Source organism: Schistocerca gregaria, chromosome 5, assembly GCF_023897955.1.
Source record: "Schistocerca gregaria isolate iqSchGreg1 chromosome 5, iqSchGreg1.2, whole genome shotgun sequence".
Classification (NCBI taxonomy): Eukaryota; Metazoa; Arthropoda; class Insecta; order Orthoptera; family Acrididae; genus Schistocerca; species Schistocerca gregaria.
The window spans coordinates 264,334,614-264,360,711 of NC_064924.1; the positions used below are offsets into that span (position 1 = coordinate 264,334,614).

Below are 26,098 nucleotides of genomic sequence, written 5' to 3' on the forward strand. Positions count from 1 at the left end.
GGGTAATGTGTTTCACAGACGACCTATTGTTCTGGCTAATTTTAAAATTGTGCTAAATATCAATTATAATGTGGAAATCAGTTAAATGGCCCATTTTCCAAAAAATAGTGGCCATTCAACCAATGCTGGAGAAAAAATAATCAGATTTTACATGTATTACTGCAACCCAAGTCCATCAGGCGAATTAATATTAATTAAATATTAATCATGATTTTAAACCAGAATGAAAAGTACTCCCGTCATTGCATAAAAAAGTGACTATGTCCTGGACAAGGTTAGGGATGTAAAAAAGGGACTCACTTTTTGACTTAACTGACAACTTCAGAGATATTCAAATCAACACATTTTTTTGGCTTTTGAACCATGTTGCTAATGCAACAACATGTATAGCTTTCACAAAACAACAACATGACCATTAATTAGATATAATTGTCTACCATTTTACAAAAGCCTTGGAACAAGTGGCACACAAAATAACTCCCAGGTATATTTTTTATGCACTTTAAATTCAAATTAAGCTAGATTTTTGAAAGCGAGTTTTTAACTTTATTTAAGAATGCATATTTAATTTATTTGATTAACTTTAAAACAGATAAACATGTTTTTTTTGCCCCTAATATCCTAATGAAGCAACTTTTTTTCAAATGGTTAAACTAAGTTCCAATAAACCGATGGACCCATTTTGAACAATCAGTCTTGCTCCAAGTCCGGAGTTGATTAAGGGTGGCTGTTTTTGTATGTAAAATCTGAACAAGGGTGGCTGTTTTTGCACATAAAATCCTAATGGCACACATACAAATGCTACCATTAACTGAGTGTTAATTTCAGCCCAAAAATATTTTATGTAAGGAGTCAATTGATTCACCCAATCTGCCCGAGTGCCAGCTCCAGTTGTCATTCAAACATTGCTTAATATTTTGTAACATGTCTACAGTAAGACAACTGTTCAAATGGCTATACAAGTGGCCACTTTTCGAGGCTGAACCAAAAAAAAATAAATTTACCCCACGTTTTTAGCTCAAATAGGAACTGAGCTCGAAGACACCCCCCCCCCCCCTCCCCCTCCCCCATCTTCGATTCTGCCGCGACCTTTCCATAACAAATTCATTAAATCTGTTCTTCATTGTAATGATACTCCATAACTTCGGGAATATTGTATGGCTGACTTGCAAAATCTAAGACAAGTTTTGACATAGACACAAAATTTCCTTAAAGTTGAGTCATTTTGCACACTATTATAAACTAGTTTTAAATTTTGTAGAAATTCCATTTTTTTTTCATTTTGCTTATGTGACAGAATGATTTGTGGAGGGAGATGACTAAATTCTTGTTGCTGCTACGTTAATGTACAAAGAACAGTTTTTTTTTGTGTGAAAACTAATGTAAATGACAATAGTGCCCTCTATCAGGCAGCCTAATTATGCTGTAAAGCACATATTATACTTCGTTTTTGTGATGGCACTTCCCTAAAACTGATGTGAAGAGGGCTTTCTATAAATAGATTTTTGAGACACCCACCGACAGGCAGTTAAGGGTGAGTTAACATTGAGATAGGTCATGTGAACAACAATACATGTATTTTTGTAATTGCATAGCAAAGTTACGTAGGCATCACTGGAAAAGCATTGCCGATGGCTGATGATGCTGTTACTGTGTTTGTCAACTGTGTATTCATAATGAATGTAATTATGTAGTAACCAGGTGATACACAAAACCAATCAAGTTAACACAAATACGGCTTTATTCATAAACCTCTCAACAGTAACTGAAATAGCCCCTCATGAATCCACATGTAATGTGAGCAATACAACTAAGAATGCAAAGGGAGTCAGTCATCACTGCTCTGTGCATATATATGTGCAAGTTGACAGCACAGCGGAGACCATGCTGTGTGCTCACCTACCACAAGCAGCGTCCAGCAGCTGGCCCACACTGATGCAGTTGGCAGCCATTTAAAGCACTTGTACCCCTCCCCACACCAAATGCGCGCGTGCACGCACACACACACACACACACACACACACACACACACACACACACACACACGTACTACTAGCAGGATGTAGCAAATTAATATGAAGTCATATTTTGACTTATTGCTTGGTATATTGAATACAGTGTTGGTACAAGTGAGCCCTGGGACAAAACTCCTGAAACGGACTGCGGCCATTGTAGTGAAGAATATTCTGAAGTCATGGTAGTTGTTCATTTTTCGTATTGTGTGGTCCAGAAAATTTAGCTTGTTGTTTGTTTGTTTCTGTTTCTAACGAGTATCACCATTCACAATCTGTTGAACCACCCGGTGGTACACAAGCAAGCAAGCTTCAGATTCATGCTCCACAGACTCAACAGAACACTAGTAAGCAAATAGAGTTACACTCAGGAGCTACACACAATAAAATCTGATCATGGGTGACTGTTTTTGCACGTTAAATCCTAATGACACATCTACAAATGGTGCCATTAGCTGAGTGTTAACTTCAGCCCAAGAATATTTTTTGTAAGGAATCAATTGATTCACCCAATCTGCCCGAGTGCCAGCTCCACATAATAGAGAAAGTAAGCCAACAAATTTCTAAACAGAAAAGGAACCAATGCACAACACAAACACAAAATCTTACAAAACACAGACCAAGTCAAAGACCACATGCAAGAGACAACAGTGGCAACAATGCACACACAAAACAAAATGGCACACACTCACCTACAATAACAAAATTGTCCACAGAGTAGACAAAATATTAAAGAAACAGGACTTCAAATAGGATACGAGGACAGACAACATAACACAGAAAAAACTCAGAACATAAAAGACACCCACAGATAAATTCAGTAGATCAGAAATATATGAAATCACATGCAGCACTGCCAATTAGTACACATAGGACAAAAGGAACTTCACACAAAAGCCAACACAAACAGCTAAAGGAGCTTACACACACACACACACACACACACACACACACACACACACACACAGTGAAAGAGTAAACAAAATTCAGATTTGGCAACAAACTATTTTGGGAACAAATGGACACCAACGGTGTTAGGAAACACAACAACATAGTACTCACTGCATTTTGTGAAGCGAAACTGCATTTATAAAAAAACGAAATCATGTGTGTCCTGTGCCCTCAGACCGCATAAGAAGAAAGCTCAGTCACAAAAATATGTGAATAATAACAAACATATACACAAAACATTTTGCCACCCCAAAATAATGTTTTTTTAAAAATCGAGGGATTTGTTAACTTGCCTATGAAATCTACAGTTACATCGTTTGCAGATGACAAGCTATCAGTGCAGGACATCATACAGATGGTCTTGCAAAATCATATACAGGGAGAACCTATATCCTATAATTTAACTGCAAACGTGGAAAGAAAGACAAGAGCTGCAAACCCAAAAGATGAATTTCATTTAGGGCAATTTAAAATGTAACTGGTATGTCAGTGCCAGTGATGCTTTCAGTTTTTTTTCAATTCCTTAGCCATTTATTTGTTTATCTGTAATTTTCGCTTCTGAGCAATGATCAAAGGTAGGAGCTCTGTTACGATGAACTTGGAGAATAAACCACATGGTACCTATATTTCTAGCTCAGTGTAATAAAGGAGAGGACCATCTTGAAAACAGTTTGTTGCGCATGTATGGTTGTTTATCGTGGAGAGGATTATTTCTAGAGAATCACTAACGTTCATATTGCCTTTAAAATCATTGAAATGTACAACGTATGAGCTTAACACTGAAAATATGCAGATTTCATTAATCTCTTAAGTTCACTGCAGTTATAAGAAACAGGCAGCAATTAAACATTGCTGTGACTGCTTAGGTCATGCAGCTTTGGAAAACAGAGAAAGAAAAATGTTAATAATAACTACTCAGTGTTTTGCATTAAGGTCCTTAATACAGAGCCTTTATGGTCACCAAATTGTACAGGATGTTCTAAAAAGCATGACCTGATTTTGGACAGTAATAATTATGAAACATGGGATATGTCAGCAAGGAAATGTACCGTATTTACTCGAATCTAAGCCGCACCTCAAAAATGAGACTCGATATATATATTTAAAAAAAAATCCCGAATCTAAGCCGCATGTGAAATTTGAGACTCGAAATTCAAGGGGAGAGAAAAGTTTTAGGCCGCACCTCCAAATCGAAACAAAGTTGGTCCATTGTAATACGAGACACAATTTAGGTCGAATGAATGACGATGCAGCTACAGTAGTTTGGTTCGTAAGCTTAGCAGTTAAGCTTTACCAGGTAGCCATTACTATGCGTCAGGTGCTCCGTCCCTATTTATACGGATACCCTTCCTTTCTCACTTGCTTCGTCTGGTTTGAATCGATTGCTTATTTTGCTTTGATTTGATAACTGCAGTTTTCTTTGTTATAGGTGTTTACGTCACTCTCAGCTGAAAATGCATTACTGTACTGTGTCATGCATTGTTTGTCCCATTCTGATAGTGCATGTTTACGGCCTGTCGCAGCTCACGGCATGACTTGCTTTTGTGCACGCTACCGCCGCTTACAATAAAAAAGGGGGCGGGGAGAATAGTCTCATTAGCGAAACAATGGCAAGAGACTGCTATTTGTTATTACTTGCACTGCTGCTTTCTTTGATAATGATTAATAAGAACCAAATAATAGACTGCGTATGATAGAACATGTTCTGAACGAGAGTTAGGCGAAAATTATTCTCCGTTTGAAAGTCTTTGCGGCCGCTTCTTTAGTATATCAAATTCTGCACAGAAATTAGAGTTATCTTAGATTTAAAATCTAGTCAATTGCCGTGCTTCATTTCTGACTGTATCACTATTAGGCATAAGAATAATACGAATATAAACATGACACGATTGTATATTCTTCCGCATTTGCTGTTGTCTCACCCTAGTTTCATAGTTTATTAGGCAGACAGGATTTAAATGAGATAGCAGCAAACACGAAATAATACATGGCAAAATGTTTACATTCATATTCTTTCTTATGGTGAAGAGAATACTGCATGTGATTCACATTTCGTCGGGTTCCTATTAGCAACCATCTCTTCTCACAGCTAGGAAAAAATTCAGAACGTAGAGTTGGCCATATTGACAAACATCCCACACAGTCTTGCCTGTCGGATTTTCGTAGTACATTAAAATTGTGCTACATTCGAAGATGAGCAATACGGTATTTGTATTTACTTCGTTGGATAATGTATGAAAATTCAGTGTTCGAAACTCAGGGAGGAGAAAAAAAGCTCGTCTTCCACCTCTTTTTTTTAAATTTATTTACTGACGCAGAGGTTTTGGTGCCAGTATTTATCTTTGTGCCTGCAAAGCGTGCCTGTGTAGCGCTACGTATATTCGACGGCAGAAGTTAGTTGCGGAGGCACCTACCAACATTTTTCAGAACTTCCGCTTGCTTTGCACTCGATTCTAAGCCGCAGCCAGTTTTTTGGATTACAAAAACCAAAAAAAAGTGTGGCTTAGATTCGAGTAAATACGGTATGTCATTCGATTAAGTGTGGCCTAGAGTTTCAGAAAATCACCATTAGATGTCAGTCAGTGTGCCTTCTCAGTTTGCAATCAGTCAGGAGTAAGATGGTGTTCACTCAAGAAAAAGGCATTTTGTATGCTGCAGTTTGCAAAGAGTGAGTCTCTGATTTCAGTCCAGTGAGCTTTTCATCAGAGTTTTGGCGTAGATCTGCCTGCACCCGAAAGCATTCATTGTTGTATCGCCAATTTGAAGACACAGGGTGATTATGCAAAAGTTAGAGCCCAGATCGACTTCACAAAGGAAAACACAGTGACTTTAGTGAGCTATCTTGAAATGTTGCAGAATTGGCTTTTTCTACAACTTCAGAACTCCATCGATTTCATTTTTTCAACAGGATGGAGCTCCACCACACTGGCACAACGGTGTATGTCATTTTCTCAATAACATTCTGCCTCAACACTGAATAGTGCGCACAGGACCCAGAGACATTGCCCTCCATTCTTTGTCTCCAAGATTGCCAGACATGACCCCATCTGATTTTTTTATTGTGGGGATGTGAAGAAAAATGTGTTCATCTCCCCTCCCCTTTACCTCGTGGCGTAGAAGTGGTGAAGAACAGATTAACAACTGCCGTAACTGATGTGTAAAACCAAATACAGTGTGTCAAGTTTATAACGAATTTAGCTATCATTTGGATGTTGTTCATGCTGATACTGCCACCAGCATTTGTAATAGCATAGCCAAAACGTTAAAAATATTTTTGAGTATTTTGCAGTCTATTCCAAGATTGTAATACGTTTTTGTCAGTAAATATAGAAGTTTGAAATCGGGCCATTGTTTTCGAAACATCCTGTAAATCACAACTGTCAGTTTTTTCCATTAATGAAATGCTTTGGATGATATGCACCATCTGACTTGCGAAAACTGAAAATTGTCTGGTAACCTCATAAATTCATATGAAATTGTTCATTTAAATTTAAACAATTAAATTACCTATGTGTCTTTTTTCCATAATGTTGCCTCTGACATTCATTCATTAAAAAAACGGTTTTGTTTCTTCATTTGTTTTTATAGTATTTATGTGTTTTGCATGTATTTTTGCTACCCGCTTCTAATGTGACGAAAAGTTGTGAATGTTTTATCATGTTAACACTGATGCATTAAGACATGTTACTACCTGCTGGGAGCAATTTCGTTAGAACACAATTGCGGTGTGTGTGTGTGTGTGTGTGTGTGTGTGTGTGTGTGTGTGTGTGTGTGTGTGTGTGTGTGTTCACTGTCTTTACAGTTTCTTATTTGGGTTATGAATGTGCTTACGAACTCAGAGCTGTTAATATTTGCTGTGTTTCATGCTGCCAGAACAAATTGTTTCTGTTATAAATGTTTTAGTTGCTTGGTCTGATGAAACTTTTTCTGTAATTTCTTGTATGCAGGATGAAAAAAGTCTGAATTAAGTTGAAACTTTGAAACTTTGTTAAGTACTAATTATTTTGTGGACTGCATACTTCTCAAAAAATGTTTTGATATTGTTATTTTTTAGTCATACAAGACACTAGTTTTGTACCAGTATTTAGGGAAGCTGTTATTTGTACCATATTTGTCTAATATGTTTATTTACTGCATAAATGCATTGCCATGTATTGCAATTGGTTGTGAAATGACTATTCATGTAATTGCTTGTATCCAGAGCATGGGATTTACAGCAATGCACTGGGATATCTTGGAGGTGTCTCATGGGCAATGTTAGTTGCACGAACTTGCCAGCTGTATCCAAATGCCGTCGCTGCGACCTTGGTGCACAAGTTCTTCCTAGTTTTTTCTCAGTGGAAGTGGCCCCAACCTGTCTTGCTGAAACCACCGGACACTGTTAACTTGGGATTCCCTGTGTGGGATCCAAGGGTAAGCTAAAGATTCGATATAAGATTATTGTACAAAAAAAAAAAAATTAGTTTATGGTTTGTTGTACAGTTGTCTTGAAAATGTATTTCATGCTGCTGTCTACCTTTGTAGATTCTAGAATAGTAAATTTGAAATTCTCACTTTAAGCTGATGTGACGTAAAAATGAGGAGATATACTTTGAATGGAAAGAAAATTTAAGCCTTATTAGTGGGAACATATTGTTATTTCTTTAAAGAGAGGGAAAGTAGAATTGGATTGAGGAGGACATTTAGTTGAAAAGACTGACGATAACTGGGCAAATAATTGAGAAAAATGTGTGTGAAGTAATTATATTGTTAAGCGCTTTTCTACATTTCTTCTATACCATTTTATTGTGCAGTGAGTGTACTAATATTCCTTAGTATTGGATATATTTCTGGTTGATGACTTGTTGTCATCTCCATAATTCTGATTGTACCTTATTACACACACAAATTTCCACAGCATGAACTGCCATCGTTAGACTTAGCAATAAAAATTTACTATCAAAAGGAAATTCATTTAGTCTTAAAGTCATTAAGTTTTCTGCTAGTTTTGACTTTTGCTATGTTTTCCCATATCTTTTGCTAATCTCATTGTTTTGTGTGCCTTACAAAATGTTCATTTGCCTTTTTCTCCTGCCAGCGAGCTGCTCATTTTCACTGCATGCATTGGCAAGTTTAACACAGCGGTGTTGCTATTTTGATTTCACTCCTTATATAGTAACATCCCCCATTACATTGCATTTCAGATACTACTACTTTAGGGTTTTCTTTGCTTTTGAAATTTTGTCTTCATGTTGTCCAATTCTCAGGATATATACTTTCAGAAACATCTATTTGGTCAGTGTTTAGAAACCAGCAGATATCTGTTAATTACTCTTCTGGCCATGTGACAAAGATAAGTGACGTTGTGCAAACTTATGTATTTTATCTTATTATATCTCTTACGTTTATGTATATTTCATGTACCTTATCTTTTCAGATAAATGCTGCAGATAGATATCATTTGATGCCTATTATCACCCCAGCATATCCACAACAAAATTCTACTTTCAATGTATCTATATCGACCAGAACAATAATGCAAGAAGAATTTAAACAGGGCCTAGCAATAACGGAAGACATAATGGTTGGAAAATGCACTTGGAACAAATTATTCGAGCCTCCTAATTTTTTCTCTAAATACAAGTAAGAATATTATACATACAGATTATATATTTATTGAAATATTTCTATTCCAGTAATGCACTGATAGTGGAAGTTTAAACTCATTGTGTGTTTAAGATTTTGGGAATACATCTGATCAAAATATTATTTTACTAGAGAAGTTAAGTCTTTCTTTTTTTTTGGGCTTGTAGAAATAATCTTACTGCTTTTATAGAGTACACTGATTAGGCAAATTTACAAATGACAAAATATTCATGGAGAAAAGAACTAAAGTAAATGGACATTGGTTGTCAAATAATGTTTACAAATGTTATGTGGTTAAGCTTCTTGACACCTGGGCCATCTACTCAGCAGATCTGAACTGGTAAATGGATAAAAGTCAAAACAATTCATGCTTTATCTCCTACCACTGCCACGTGCCACTTGGCATGGTGGCTGACTTCGTTTCTTTGAATAAAGGTATTATGACGAAACACAACTGTCAAAAATTTCTGTACTGCGCATGCGCATCTTCAAGATTGTTGCAGTTATTTGTAAACTGCTTGTGTGTGTGTGTGTGTGTGTGTGTGTGTGTGTGTGTGTGTGTGTGTGTGTGTGTGTGCACGCGCGCGCGCCCGTGTACACCTGTCCTTTTTTTCCCCCTAAGGTAAGTCTCTCCGCTCCTGGGATTGGAATGACTCCTTACCCTCTCCCTTAAAACCCACATCCTTTCGTCTTTCCCTCTTCTTCCCTCTTTCCAGAAGAAGTAACCTTTGGTTGCGAAAGCTAGAATTTTGTGTGTATATATCATTAACTTAACCAGCTTCATCCTGACCCACAACTTCTTCACTTTTGAAGGCCAGACATACCAACAATTAAAGGGAACAGCCATGGATACCAGGATGCCCCCCTCGTACGCCAACCTATTCATGGGTCACTTAGAGGAAGCCTTCTTGGTTACCCAGCCCTGCCAACCCAAAGTTTGGTACAGATTTATTGATGACATCTTCATGATCTGGACTCACAGTGAAGAAGAACTCCAGAATTTCCTCTCCAACCTCAACTTTGGTTCCATCAGATTCACCTGGTCCTACTCCAAACCCCATGCCACTTTCCTTGACGTTGACCTCCATCTGTCCAATGGCCAGCTTCACTCGTCCGTTCACATCAAACCCACCAACAAGCAACAGTACCTCCATTATGACAGCTGCCACCCATTCCACATCAAACGGTCCCTTCCCTACAGCCTAGGTCTTTGTGGCAAACGAATCTGCTCTAGTCAGGAATCCCTGAACCATTACACCAACAACCTGAAAACAGCTTTCGCATCCCGCAACTACCCTCCCGACCTGGTAGAGAAGCAAATAACCAGAGCCACTTCCTCATCCCCTCAAACCCAGAACCTCCCACAGAAGAACCCCAAAAGTGCCCCACTTGTGACAGGATACTTCCTGGGACTGGATCAGACTCTGAATGTGGCTCTCCAGCAGGGATACGACTTCCTAAAATCCTGCCCTGAAATGAGGTCCATCCTTCACGAAATCCTCCCCACTCCACCTAGAGTGTCTTTCCGCCGTCCACCTAACCTTCGTAACCTCTTGGTTCATCCCTATGAAATCCCCAAACCACCTTCCATACCCTCTGGCTCCTACCCTTGTAACTGCCCCCAGTGTAAAATCTGTCCCATGCACCCTCCCACCACCACCTACTCCAGTCCTGTAACCCGGAAGGTGTACACGATCAAAGGCAGAGCCACGTGTGAAAGCACCCACGTGATTTATCAACTGACCTGCCTACACTGTGAAGCTTTCTATGTGGGAATGACCAGCAACAAACTATCCATTCGCATGAATGGACACAGGCAGACAGTGTTTGTTGGTAATGAGGATCACCCTGTGGCTAAATATGCCTTGGTGCATGGCCAGCACATCTTGGCACAGTGTTACACCGTCCGGGTTATCTGGATACTTTCCACTAACACCAACCTGTCAGAACTCCGGAGATGGGAACTTGCCCTTCAGTATATCCTCTCTTCTCGTTATCCGATAGGCCTCAACCTCCGCTAATTGCAAGTTGCCGCCACTCATACCTCACCTGCCTTTCAATAACATCTTTGCCTGTGTACTTCCGCCTCGACTGACATCTCTGCCCAAACTCTTTGCCTTCTTTCTCCTTAAGGTAAGTCTTTCCGCTCCCGGGATTGGAATGACTCCTTACCCTCTCCCTTAAAACACACATCCTTTCGTCTTTCCCTCTCCTTCCCTCTTTCCTGAAGAAGCAACCATTGGTTGCGAAAGCTAGAATTTTGTGTGTATGTTTGTGTTTGTGTGTCTATCGACCTGCCAGTGGTGAAGTGAAGAAGTTGTGAGTCAGGATGAAGCTGGAAAGGTGATCCTCAAAATCACCCTCTCCAAAGACTTACTTACCTTAGGGGGGGAAAAGGACAGGTATACACTCGTGCGCACACAGCCACTTCCATCCGCACATACACATACACAAGCAGACATATATATGAATCTAAGTTGCACTTTTTTTCCTGTTTTTGTAATCCAAAAAGCCGCCTGGGGCTTAGAATTGAGTGCAAAGCAAGCGGAAGTTGTGAAAAATGTTCCGTCACAACTAACTTCTGCCGCTACACAGGCATGCTTTGTAAGCACAAAGGTGGATTGCATGATGTGCTTTGACATCTGATGCCACATACCTCCAGGAACCTATTAAGGAGTTGTTGAAACTGTGCTGGATAGAATCCTTGTTGTATTATATTTCAGAAGTTGACTAGCACACATTGAGGCAAGTTATAATATTTTGGCTCATTAGTGTATAAGGGCTGGTGTATACTTTTACCTGTGTGGCGAGCCATGTAATTCGGTAATCGTTTTGTGATTCAGTACATTTAAAGAATTACCTGTTAAAATAGTGAATGTACGCCTTTGTGCCACAATAAAACACTGTGCTGGATCAGCACTTGAAACAAAATATTTTCCTGCTCAGATCTACAAGGATTACAAAATGGCTACTGTCAGTTTTTAAATTCAGATGACAAACGTAAACAATAGAAAGTGTCTCACATGAGCTATCGTATCAGGCATTGTATAAGCTGGCTAAATGCTTCTGATATTTGTCTGAATTTTGATCTTAAGCACAGTTTTAAAGTCAGTTAACTTGAAGGCATAATGACAGATTTTATTTCAAAAGCAATATTTTTTGAAAGAAATACTGAACTTCTTATTTCTTCCAGTAAATAATGAGTGTATGTATAGTTGAAGAGTCCGAAAGAGTTCGAATCTGCAGTTTTAATTGTACTCTTCACAATTTTAATGATCTGTAAGTGACAGCCCAATAAATTGATGGAAAAATCTGGGATAGAAGCGTATGTGCAGCAAGATAGTGCTCGTAGAACTGTGTGTTGACATGATACTCCCAAAAAGGCAGAAGTTGAATGTGAGGAACATTTTATGTGGTTATTTGCACTATAAAAAAAAGGCATTCCTTAACTTTTAAATGTAACAGACAGAAAAATGTAACTTCATTAACTCCAAAGACCATACATACCACAGAACATAAACCTGGCAGTCAGTGAATATTTATTTATGCTCTGTAATTTCATACAACTGTGAGAGCTTACAGTAATTTAGATTTGAATATCGTAAGATCCCCACCAGAAAACAAACCTATTTTACTATGATAATACAAGTGTTTTTTGTACATTGTTCCTTTAGTGAAAATGTCAGCCACCATATCACACCCTTTGATGAACGTAAACTTGATTCATGTCCTCGTAACATTTTCCCTGAGAAAGTGGAGATGCATAAGAAGCTTGATCAAAAAAGCACTTTTTTCAATCTCAGAAACACTTCTGGAACACACTTTTTGTTATGGCGTTCAGCTTCTTCAGCGATTATGTTTTTATCTCAACATTGGTGCCAAAACAATGTCCTTCCATGGCTCTTTTCAACCTCGGGAATAGGAAAGAGTTGCAGCAGGCCAAAACGACCAATAAAGTGGCTGAAGTGACATAGATGTTTTGTTTTTTGCAAAAAAATCATGAACAAACATTTAAATGTAAGTGGGAGCATTATTGTGATGCGTCTTCCATGAGCGGTTTTGTCACAATTCTGGTAGTTTTCTTTGTATTGCTTCATGCAAACAGTGCGTAACTTCCAGATAGTATACCTTACTGACCGTATGATGATGAGGCACTATTCCATTGTAAGCGAAGAAAACAGTGAGCACAACATTAACATGCGACTGAACTTGTTAAATTTTTTGATGTTGACTCTTCAGGCAGTTTCTGTTGGGACAATTGGGCCATAGTTTTGAAGTCACAACCATTTTTTGTCATCTGTTGTAACCTCCTTTAGAAGTTTTGGATCATTGATTATTTCATTCAGCAGTTCCTGAACAATGGCTACCTGACATCGTTTTTGGTCAAAATCCAACAATTTCAGAAGAAAGTTTTCTGATGCATGTTTCATGCCCAAAACATCCGAAAAAAATGCTTGGCACGAGGCAAAGAGGATATGCTGACATGTAGACAGACATTAGGAACAAGTGTATCAACAAGATAAATTGGGTATATAAAGTTTGCGAAATTAAAGTCACTATGCCCAGAAAGTCTATTAACACAGTTTCAAGAACCGGCTTTGAATTATTAATCTAGGGCTGTTCTACAACCCGCTATTATCGCTCACATAGGGACTGTGGGGATACAATTAGAATAAGTACTGCATTCACAGAGACATGCAAACGATCATTCTGCCCATGCTCCATATGTGAATGGAATAGGAAGAACCCTAATAACTGGTACAATGGGAGTATACCCTCTGCCATCCACCTCACAGTGATTTGCTGAGTGAAGATGTGGATGTAGATGTGTAAGTTTTGTCCTCAGATGATAGCATCTTATTATGTTTTGATAATCACAGTATATGACTAGTGCATTATTATGCTTTGATAATCATGGCATATGACTAGTGCATCATTTTCTCTTTGACCAAGTTCATATTGTACCTGTTCAAGCCATAGAATTTCCTGAGCCTATAGTTCGCTGTTTTCATGAATTCCGTGCAGTAGTGGCTGTCTGGAACCAAAAAATTTATCCAGTACAGGACGTCTATGATCGTTGGCTCAGTCTGCATCACAATATTGTTATTTCTGTGCAGCCTTCTTTAGTGAAACATAGTTCCAGACTTTCGGTTTCCTTAATATACCTGAGAACTTTTTTCACACCAAGTCAGTGTCCATTCTATGGATCATTGCGGTATTGACTTGACTTGTCACAGCATGCAAAATATCTGGTCTTTTTCGAGTCACAGCATGCGAAATATCTGGTCTTGTTACTTGTGTAATACAGTATATTACACAAGTCTGTAGAGTATATGTGTCTTCTTTCAGTAGAATTTTTATCAGATTTTGCATTCACTTCAATATGAGTTCAATCAGGTGTGTAGTCATAACATAAAAAAAAAATCAATACTTCTTTGGTATACTTCTTTTGATCTAGGTCAGTCACACATGTTCACTATTGGTACTAATGTTCATACCAATATATTGATCCACTTCACCAATATCTTCTGTGCAAAATTTGTTGATTGATTTTGGGAAGGGAACCAAACAGGCAAAATTTGTTTTTTTGTTTGTTTTTGATTTCTAATTTGCTTCTCTGATGGCTAGCAAAAATTACTATACCGTCTACCCATACTGAAAGTAATAGTGTTATTGATATGTCAGCAGAAACCTTTTTTAGTCCTATTTCAAAAATATATTATTTCACCTGAGATTCTATTGTAGGTTAACCCACTTCAAAGCATACTGAGACTTATGTAACAGACATAATTGGGCACCTTCTGAGTATATCTCTGGTTGTAACACACAAACTTCGATGTCAGTGTTTGCTGCAGAATGCACTACATATGTTCGATCCACATCTAAGTTGTACTTATCAGTGAAAAATAATAGGTAACGAACAGAAATAGACCTTACAACTGGTGATTAGACTTCATCACAATAAGCATCTTTTCTTTGAAAACATTCTTTAACCGTTAATCTTGTCGTACACTACATTACTTTTTTGTCCCAGGTGTCTTTGTTTCAAATACCCACTTAAGAAGTAAAACTTTTTTTTTCTTTTGGACGCTGCACCAATGACCAAATTTTATTTTTTGTCAAGGAGGCACATTCTTTATCCAACACTTTCTTCCACTGATCACCATAAGTAGGCAATAAAGCTTATGTCATACTCTTCTTTCTGTAAGTACTCATACATTTTACCATGAAAAAACCAGAAGATATCCTTTGGTAGACTCACAATACCCGAAAAATGGGAGCTTTAACTTTTGAATTCCATTTTGGCATTTTTCCTTATGAATTATGTAGTAACTTCTGAGCTAAAAATTTTTGTATATGATAAACTGGTTTTCGTGCCTGACCATACCTCCAAAGGTGTCTGTCCACAAACTCTCACCTTTGAAACAGTGTAATAATTTATTTACACCATTAAAATTTAAACTTCCCATGCATTAATGCCATGGCATAACAGAATTCAAATTATGAGGGCACGTTAAATTGACATTAACTTCTCTTTGTGCTGTCAGTAAATACAAATTTATCAATGTCACTGAACGTGCAAACGTTTCCTCCCTGTTATATATTGCAATCATCACACCTAAAATTTATTTGGCAACTGTTTTTGACCATAGTACTAAGTGACAAAAGATTAACAGCAAGTTTTGGTACATACAGTACCCTTCTTAATCTGAATTCTTCTGTTTTTGCCACCATCTGCTATCAAATTGAAACTTGCCATATTTTCTAGAGGTAGTGATGATGTGCTGCCAACAATTATGGTAGATATTGGTGAGCTTCAAACATCATACTTCCAGTCATATCGATATGTCCTCTGTGTTGAGACACCTGAGTCCACAAATCATACGTCTGGATTATTGAATGTGAGGAAGCTGTAAAACATGCAATGAAGGCTTTATGAGCTTCTGAATTACATGTATTTTTCTGCATATTGTGGCACTGTCTGGCTAAGTGATCATATTAATCGCATTTGTAGTACCTTGGCCTCATACTGACTTTTTATGTGTTTTATTTGTGTTCTCTTTGAACACGCCTCTTTTGTCTGTGAAGGATCGTGTACTCACTGGGTCTGCTACTTTTGTAAAAGCTATGTTTTTAAAAGGTCTGTACTGACTTTTATTCATGAGTTTCCAATTACAATTATGATTGGTTTGTATGTCTTATGCAAACCAGCCAATATTGGTGTTCCAAGCTACTTGTAACTCACAGAAATTTAAAGATCGTAAGTTATGAGCCCCCCCCCATGAACCCCCACGAACCATGGACCATGGGGAGGCTTGCTTGCCTCAGTGATACAGATGGCTGTACCGTAGGTGCAACCACAATGGAGGAATATCTGTTGAGAGGCCAGACAACCATGTGATTCCTGAAGACTGGCAGCAGCCTTTTCAGTAGTTGCAGGGGCAACAGTCTGGATGATTGACTGATCTGGCCTTGTAACACAAACCAAAACGGCCTTGCTGATATTTCGGAGGTAAAATAGTCCCCCATTCGGATCTCTGGATGGGGGACTGCTCAAGAGGATGTCGTTACCAGGAGAAAGAAACCTGGCATTCTACAGATCAGAGCGTGGAATGTCAGATCCCTTAATCGAGCAGGTAGGTTAGAAAATTTAAAAAGGGAAATGGATAGGCTACAGATAGATATATTGGGAATTAGTGAAGTTCGGTGGCAGGAGGGACAAGACTTTTGGTCAGGTGAATATAGGGTTATAAATACAAAATCAAATAGGGGTAATGCAGGAGTAGATTTAATAATGACTTTTAAAAAAAAAGGTAAGACTGCGGGTGAGCTACTACAAACAGCATAGTGGACACATTATTGTGGCCAAGATAGACACGAAGCCCATGACTGCACAGTAGTACAAGTTTATATGCCAACTAGCTCTGCAGATGATAAGGAAATTGAAGAAATGTATGATGAGATAAAAGAAATGATTCAGGTAGTGAAGGGTGACAAAAATTTAATAATCATGTGTGACTGGAATTCGAGAGTAGGAAAAGGGAGGGAAGCAAAAAATAGTAGGTGAATATGAATTGGGGGTAAGAAATGAAAGAGGAAGCCGTCTGGTAGAATTTTGCACAGAGCATAATTTAATCATAGCTAACACTTGGTTCAAGAATCATAAAAGAAGGTTGTATACATGGAAGAATCCTGGAGTTATTAGAATGTTTCAGATAGATTATATAATGGTAAGACAGGGATTTAGGAACCAGGTTTTAAATTGTAAGACATTTCCAGGGGCAGATGTGGACTCTGACCACAATCTATTGGTTATGAACTGCAGATTACAACTGAAGAAACTGCAAAAAAGGTGGGAATTTAAGGAGATGGGACCTAGATAAACTGACTAAACCAGAGGTTGTACAGTGTTTCAGGGAGAGCATAAAGGAACAATTGACAGGAATGGGGGACAGAAATACAGTAGAAGAAGAATGGGTAGCTCTGAGGGATGAAGTAGTGAAGGCAGCAGAGGATCAAGTAGGTAAAAGGACAAGGACTAGTAGAAATCATTGGATAACAGAAGAAATATTGAATTTAATTGATGAAAGAAGAAAAATTAAAAATAGTAAATGAAGCAGGCAAAAAGGAATACAAACGTCTCAAAAATGAGATCAACAGGAAGTGCAAAATGGCTAAGCAGGGATGGCTAGAGGACAAATGTAAGGATGTAGAGGCTGATCTCACTAGGGGTAAGATAGATACTACCTACAGGAAAATTAAAGAGGCCTTTGGAGAAAAGAGAGCCACTTGTATGAATATCAAGAGCTCAGATGGAAACCCAGTTCTAAGCAAAGAAGGGAAAGCAGAAAGGTGGAAGGAGTATATAGAGGGACTATACAAGGGCGATGTGCTTGAGGACAATATTATGCAAATAAAAGAGGATGTAGGTGAAGATGAAATGGGAGATATGATATTACGTGAAGAGTTTGACAGAGCACTGAAAGACCTGAGTCGAAACAAGGCCCTGGGAGTAGACAACATTCCATTAGAACTACTGACGGCCTTGGGAGAGCCAGTCCTAACAAAACTAAGGCAAAATACCCCCAGACTTCAATAAGAATATAATAATTCCAATCCCAAAGAAAGCAGATGTTGTCAGATGTGAATATTACCGAACTATCAGTTTAATAAGTCATAGGTGCAAAATACTAACATTAATTCATTACAGACAAATGGAAAAACTGGTAGAAGCCAACCTCGGGGAAGATCAGTTTGGATTCCGTAGAAATGTTGGAACACGTGAGGCAATACTGACCCTACGACTTAAATTAGAAGCTAGATTAAGAAAAGGCAAACCTACGTTTGTAGCATTTGTAGACTTAGAGAAAGCTTTTGACAGTGTTGACTGGAATACTCTCATTCAAATTCTAAACGTGGCAGAGGTAAAATACAGAGAGCGAAAGGCTATTTACAGTTTGTAGAGAAACCAGATGGCAGTTATAAGAGTCGAGGGGTATGAAAGGGAAGCAGTGGTTGGGAAGGGAGTAAGACAGGGTTGTAGCCTATCTCCGATTTTATTCAATCTGTATATAAAGAGCAAGCGGTAAAGGAAACAAAAGAAAAATTCGGAGTAGGTATTAAAATCCATGGAGAAGAAATTAAAACTTCGAGGTTCGTCAAAGACATTGTAATTCTGTCAGAGAAAGCAAAGGACTTGGAAGAGCAGTTGAATGGAATGGACAGTGTCTTGAAAGGAGGATATAAGATGAACATTAACAAAAGCAAAACGACGATAATGGAATGTAGTCAAATTAAGTTGGGTGATGTTGAGGGAATTAGATAAGGAAATAAGACACTTAAAGTAGTAAAGGAGTTTTGCTATTTGGGGAGCAAAATAACTGATGATGGTCGAAGTAGAGAGGATATAAAATGTAGACTGGCAATGGCAAGGAAAGCGTTTCTGAAGAGAAATTTGTTAACATCGAGTATAGATTTAGGTGTCAGGAAGTCATTTCTGAAAGTATTTTTATGGAGTGTAGCCATGTATGGAAGTGAAACATGGCCTATAAATAGTTTGGACAAGAAGAGAATAGAAACTTTCGAAATGTGGTGGTACAGAAGAATGCTGAAGATTAGAGGGGTAGATCACATTACTAATGAGGAAGTATTGAATAGGATTGGGGAGAAGAGGAGTTTGTGGCACAACTTGACCAGAAGAAGGGATCAGTTGGTAGGACATGTTCTGAGGCATCAAGGGATCACCAATTTAGCATTGGAGGGAAGCGTGGAGGGTAAAAATCGTAGAGGGAGACCAAGAGATGAATACACTAAGCAGATTCAGTAGGTTGCAGTAGGTACTGGGAGATGAAAAAGCTTGCACAGGATAGAGTAGCATGGAGAGCTGCATCAAACCAGTCTCAGGACTGAAGACCACAACAACAACAACATGCCCTATGTAATGAAGTGCTAGAAATAAATGAACCCAACATCAGAAATACCTACAAAAGAAGGCACTTAAGCATAGAAAATTTGGCCTGTTTTGGTCATATGCTGAATGAGAAACTGCTCAGTACAGCACACTATTTCATACTAAGAAAATTGGCTTAACTTTCTATAGAAAAAAGAATTCCACTCAGAATATTCCTTAACAAAATTATAAACTAGATTACCACAGAAATAAAATTTCGCAATGAACTAAAATGCAATAAAAATTCTGATTTTTTACTAGCTATGTTGAATGCTTTAATACTTAGAAAACTATTTTAAAAAATTGCAACAGAGGATTAAATGAAAAATGAAAATTCCATCCTGAAACATTGCCAGGACTCAAAGGTGGTGTGACTTATTAAATCTGAGCTAGATATTACTGTTAGTAGCGGAGAAGTTCCCAAAATTTAAGTTGCGAAACAAAACTATTGTAAGTAATACTTGAATACCGGAACAGTTCATTCAATTTATTAAAACAGTTTCTGAATCATTATTTGATGTGTTTGGTTACTCTGGCAAAGTACAGTTTCATTGTTTAGACCTTCAAGAAAAATAATATTTAGCCAAGTTTAAGCAAATTGTGTCAAAAGGTAAAGGAAAACCAATACTATGCTGAAAAAATAGGAAAAGGGGGGGGGGGGGTGATGTATAGAGTACCTGCTACAGGAGTAAAAGCAGTTTCTAAAGAAATAACATGCCCTCTTAGATGTAAGATGTTTCCTCGATATTGAGAAAAATGTGCAGAGATGAAACCACTATATTAAAGAAGGTTCAAAAAAGGACTTGAGACCATAATTACCATTGGATCTCCATTATTCCTATATTATTAAGTGTTCCGAAAAGTTGCTTAACAGATATAATAGTTCAGTGTCATTGTAACAAAAAACAAAAAAAAATCAATGTTGCTTTCAGAAAAACGAAACAAGTATACAAATAATAAATGATTTTGTGAAGAACATTAGCTACTGGTACTCTTGTATAAAACAAAAATGTCCAAGGAATTTTCTGCAACCCTACAAAGGTATTCAGTAGCCTGAACCATACTCATATGTTCCATAAATTAGAAACACAAGAGCTGAGAATGCTTTGGGGTGGTTCATGTAATATCTGTCTAACTGAAAACAAAGATTCAGTGTAGCATCAAACAACAACAATAATTCAGTGTTATCCACTTACATCATAAACTCTCTAAATACTAAACTTTGAGAAAAACCAAATAATGCTGTTTAGGACTTAACAGGAAGACTACATAGCAGTTGGATTTGTGTAATTATGGCATGTGAAATTCAGACCTCAGATATCAATTTCCCAAAGCAGTTCTATACAACTCTCAAAAATTCTCAAGAAAATTGAGTTTGAGACTTTTGGAGTGTCTTTAATCCATTAAAGTGAGTATAATTTTTTAATGGGCTATGTGGTTCTATTGTAAAATGCTTGGCTGTCACATGGGTGTTCCCAGTTCAGTTCCCAGCCAACTCATGTTCTTAAACAAGTGTGTGTGTTGTACAAGAAATTTTGTTAAGTGTAAAATGCAGAAAGATATGGAAAAGATTGGTGATTAGTGTCTCATTTCAGTCATTTTAATGTGTTCTCTCTCCCCCCCCCCCCCCCCCAAATTAGTATATCTATGTCATTTAAATCTACTATTCATAAAATATATACTAATTTTTGTGTATGTAATTACTATTTTAATGGAAATTGCATTTGAGTTGAGGGGAAAACAGTGAATGCAGGCGTTTGTACTGTGTGTGCGATGCCATGAAAATGATTGTTTTCTATGTTTTTACAATGCTTATCACTCTAGTCAGTGTGAGACCATATATGTGATATAAACATATAATCACAGTCCATATAAACAGTATTTAATTTTTCATTTTTCCCCCCAAAAAATTAATTTGTAATATCTTTTTAATTTAATAAGTCTTCATTAACAGTCTTAAAAATCATTAATTAAGAATTTGTTTGGTATGAGAGGATATTTTTATTATGTTTGAATAATAACTGGGAGAAGAGTAGTATGTGTTTGGGATGTTATTGATCTTTTCTCTCATGTTAGGGATGGTAGGAAGTGAGACACAGATCTATTTACAACATCAGTTAATGTAAAGGAACATGTTGATTGTGTTGCTTCTATGAGTGACTTGAGAAATACAGATCCTTTAGTAAGCAAGCTAACATAGAACCATACAATCAAAGTTTGTGAGAATGATAATTCTATGTAGCAAGGTGAATGTTGCATCAGAGCCCAATGTTTCCTCTAAAAATCGGTGCATAATTTGCATGAGAAGTTAATTTTAGGCCTTTTGGAGCTTTCATGCATGTTCTACCTTTTGTTATAACAGCGTGCAAGTAAGAGGGTGGATGCTTTATGTGTTCTGTGCAGACAAAGACTGAGCATACTTCATTGCCGGGGTACACTCTGTCTTTGTCCTACACCCCTTATGCTCCATCTTTTACATACCATGTTTACTGGTAGTGCTGGGGTAAGTGCCACATTGAGCCACTTTTTCTGTCTCTTGACTGTCCGTAGAAGGAATTATATTCTCAGGAAATTTTTGCTGTCATTTGTCGATATAATACTTGATGTGTTTGCTTTACACAATCACTAATCAACCCTGCAGCCGCCAGATACCTTTACCACATCCAAACTAACTTGAACTCGATGCTAAATGTTCAGTGCGTACCCCGAAATGGACACTATAGTCAGGTGCTCCACATCATCTCACCTGGATCTGGAGGACAGTTTGGCAGAGTATAGGAACAGTTAAGCTTCTTCCACATTTATTTTCCATTTGGCTTCTACGTATGTCAGGTTTCATCAAAATTGACATGGTGTAGACCAGATTTATAAAATTTGGTTTATTCTTCTTGTATCGTTCTTTTTGTATTACAGTATTAAGCTCATTATTTATAAGAGCAACGGATTCTCCCTTGATGGGAAGGTACCGATATATAAACAAACCTGCATACAGCCGTGGGCACCTACATAGCACCCTCCTATGCAAACCTTTTGTGGGCCATCTAGAGGAAACCTTCCTAGCCTCCCAAAACCTCTTGTCTGATTTAAGTTCATTGGTGGTCTCTTCATTACCTGGACTTAGGATCAAAAGGCACCCCATCCTCATTCATCCACAGCCTCAACACTTTCTCTTCCATCTGCTTCATCTGGTCCTCCTCAACTGTGTTACATTCTTGGACGTTAATGTTCACTTCTGTGATGGCTCTGTCCTTACCACTGTCTGTGTTAAACTCACTAACTGCTTGCAGTACCTGTCATTTTTTCTCCACCAAGAAATCACTTCTATACAGCCTAGTTTACAGACAAGCTCTACCCCCCTCCCTCTCCAAACCTAGTCCACAAACAGATTTCCCAAATTCTGTCCTGGCACACTCCTAATACTCCCATCATCTCCAAGAATAATCTACAAAAGAGTGCCACCTCGTCACCCAACATACCCTTGTACTGGAAAAACTGAACCATATCATCCTTCGCTAGGGCTTTCATTATCTATCATCATGCCCAGAAGTGACACATCCCACAGAAGGTCCTCCCTACCCCCCTGAAGTGATATTCAGTCACCCACCCAACTTACACATCATCTCCACCCAACATATACCACATTTACCACTTTCTGGTCTATTCTTATGCTACTCCCACTCCCAACCCCTTGCCACAGGGATCATAACGATATGGAAGGCCCAGATACGAGACCTCGCCAATCCACTGATCCAGCAATTCCTAAAAGAGTCCTGTCACAGGTTTGTTATGCGCCCCATTGGAGGCAGGGCTACCTGTGAAAGTAGCCATGTTCTGTATCAACTCTGCTGCAGTCACTACACAGCATTTTTGTTGGTATATCAACCAACCAGCTGTCCACCAGAATGAATGACCACCGCCAAGTTATGGACAAGAAATAGTTGACCACCCAGTACCACAACAGTCAGCTGAGTACAACATGCTTGATTTCAATGACTGCGTCACCAGTCAGTCCTTATCGATCCCTCCCTCTTCCACCACTACCTTTTCCAAACTACACAGATGGCAGTTATAATTGTAAAACGTTCTTCAGTTCCATAAGCCTCCTGGCTCGAATCTCTGTTAACCCACTGTCCCCACACCACTCACCAAACATGATCCCTTTTGTCATTTCACCCACCTCCTGATACACGTCACCTTTATCATGTGCTGCACTCCACTGGCACCTATGCATCACATGCCTAGTCCATGCACCTACCATTCCAACCCCCACATTCCTAGCCAGCAAACCTGCTGCCTACATCCTAGCCACTAGCTACATGCCCCCATTCTCTCTTCATGTCTCCCACCTCTTTGTCCCACTGCCCACTCCACCAGACATAACCTCCACCTCCATCTGCCAAGATGCAGTCCCAACATTGGGATATAAGTGTGTGTGTGTGTGTGTGTGTGTGTGTGTGTGTGTGTGTGTGTGTGCGCGCGCGCGCGCGCGCACTCGACAAAGAATTTATTCTGGAAGCTAGTAAGTTTCCTTTCTCTTTTGTCTATACCTTTTGACGACTGAACACTTCTGCTATTTGGTGGAGTGATTTTAACTCTTAAAATCGTATATAAGAATTTGTAACATGACACATCCTGATGTATAGCTCTGCCCAAGAAAATATGTTCATGCTAAAACACTGATGCTTTCAGGAACTGCATGAGGTGCACTGTGTTAAGGTCTGTTTTGTCATTGCATTTGGTTTTAGATCAGCAGCAAAATACAGACTGTAATATACTTGCTATTCCATATTTAATACCTTGAGTAGACGTACACTAAGATGACAAAAGTCATGAGATACCTCCTAATATTCATTTGGACCTCCATTTTCCTAGGGTAGTGCAACATTTCGATGTGGCATGGACTTGACAAATCGTTGGAAATCTTTTGCAGAAATATTGTCCCGTGCTGCCTATATAGCCATCCACAATTTCACTATTGTTGCCAGTGCAGGATTTTGTACATGAACTGACCTCCAGATAATGTCCCATAAATATTTGTTGGGGTTCAGGTGGAGCAATCTGAATGGCCAATTCCTTTGCTCGAGTTTTCCAGGATGCTCTTCAAACCAGTTGTTAACAATTACGGCCCGTTTACATTTTGCATTGTCATCTATGAAAATTCCATCGTTGTTTGGGAACATTAAGTCCATGAATGCCTGCAAATGGCCTCAGTCCATGAATGCCTGCAAATGGTCTCCACATAGTCGAACATAACCATTGCCAGTCAAATCTAACCATTTCCATGAAATGTATTTGTAGTTGCGAATATTAATAACCATCAGCTGTATAATGTAATGACAACAACGAAAATTTGTGCCGGACTGGGACTGCAACTCGGATTTCCCAGTTACTTATGCGCACTATAGAAATGCTGTAGAAAAAAAAAATTATTACCTTATACCTGACTCCTTTGGAAAAACTTCGGCAATATAGTCTGGTAGTACTAGGGAGTAAACCAGTTATGTTTTTAGGTTTATATAACTTTCTTTGAGGAAAGCGATCTTTGTTGTCATACAATTATTTAAAAACCATCTTTATCACAACCAATGTTAATTTCTGACAGGTTTCGTCATTTAAGGTTTTTGAAAGATACTGTATTCCTTCTTTTCACATAATTTCAGTGTTCTTTGTGTTTGAATAATATTGTTTGATCATCATTTATATGGGATAATGAAAGCAAATAATGAGACATGGTTTTCAGGTCAGTCTTCACCATTCAGTAATCCAAAATACTTCTGATCAAGAAAAGCTGTATGTCACATGTTCAAATCCACACTTTTTAAATACAGGCTGTACAAATATAGCCGAGATGCTGAGTCGCAGATAGGCACAACAAGAAGACTGTCACAAATAAAGCTTTTGACCATTAAAGCCTTCGTCAACAGTAGATGATGATGCGCGCACGCGTGCGCGCGCGGGCGCGCTCACACACACACACACACACACACACACACACAACTGCAGTCTCAGGCAGTTGGTTTCAGTTGCCTGAGTAATTACAATTTGGAATTTGAATGTATCTCTCAGAGGTTTCATTGACATCTTTTTGTATGCAAGTGTGCCAACATTTTTTCACCTGCTCATTCAGTTTATATTTCTTACTATTTATTTTGAAGATTCCTAAAAGGACAGGTTGCCTCAACATAACACGTGATTAATGAGCTGGAAGAGCATTTCCTGCAAAGTGAAACATGATGCAACAAAATTTGATGCAGCAGGGTATTCCTAAGTTCATATTGAGGCCCCAAGTGTGATTGTAAAGATTTTGTTAGGTTCACCCTTGAGAGTGAAGAAATTAAAGGAAATTTCCGTTTTCTCGTAGTGACTTTATTCTAATTGTATGTGTTGCTGCTTCCTCATGAACCACTTACATGGGCATTCCATAATTCGCAACCTTCTAAAGGAATGGTAGCACATTATGTAGGCAAAGCGGATTATTTGTGTGAACAATGTCCGAATATTATTTTCCTTTTGAGATAACAAGGAATTAATAGTGGCCAGTTCTTGATTGTTAGACAGATGTGAAAGAAATACTTGTTTTAGGTATCTTTTAGGACAAGTACCTTCATAATAGTAAGATTCATATTGTTAAATTCCTTGAATATTTTCATCTAGCTTAAATATAGAAACATAAAATTCCAGACAAGGATGCTGGGAGTTTCATAAGTATGTAAACAGTCTATTAATCACATAACATATGAATCTGGGTGGGGGTGGGGGGGACATGTTGTTGCAAGAAGGCAAGTTCAGTAATTAAGTTATTGACCCCCTTTTTTATGTGTATTATCTGCAGCACTGTTCTTTCACGTGGTGAGTAGTACTCTGTCGTCAAACCTGTTCCTATATTTTTAAAATTTTGTTTCATGTTACTACACATTGTGTGACTGATTATCTATAAATATGAAATGGTGTGTACCGTATTTACTCAAATCTAAGCCACACCTGAAAAATGAGACTCGAAATCAAGGAAAAAAAAATTCCCGAATCTGAGCCGCACCTGAAATTTGAGACTCGAAATTCA

The 26,098-nt window shown here is 38.2% G+C and overlaps 1 protein-coding gene across 3 annotated transcripts in view; it reads left to right on the forward strand.

The window, feature by feature from the left end:
- The window catches only part of LOC126272098 (poly(A) polymerase type 3-like), a 149,751-nt gene that overhangs the window by 48,836 nt on the left and 74,817 nt on the right, over nucleotides 1–26,098 (forward strand). For all 3 annotated transcript variants that reach the window (XM_049974677.1, XM_049974676.1, XM_049974678.1), the window contains 2 exons: nucleotides 7,165–7,376; nucleotides 8,380–8,585. In XM_049974677.1, coding sequence (XP_049830634.1) covers nucleotides 7,165–7,376; nucleotides 8,380–8,585 — 418 coding nt within the window. The remainder of the gene's footprint in view (nucleotides 1–7,164; nucleotides 7,377–8,379; nucleotides 8,586–26,098) is intronic.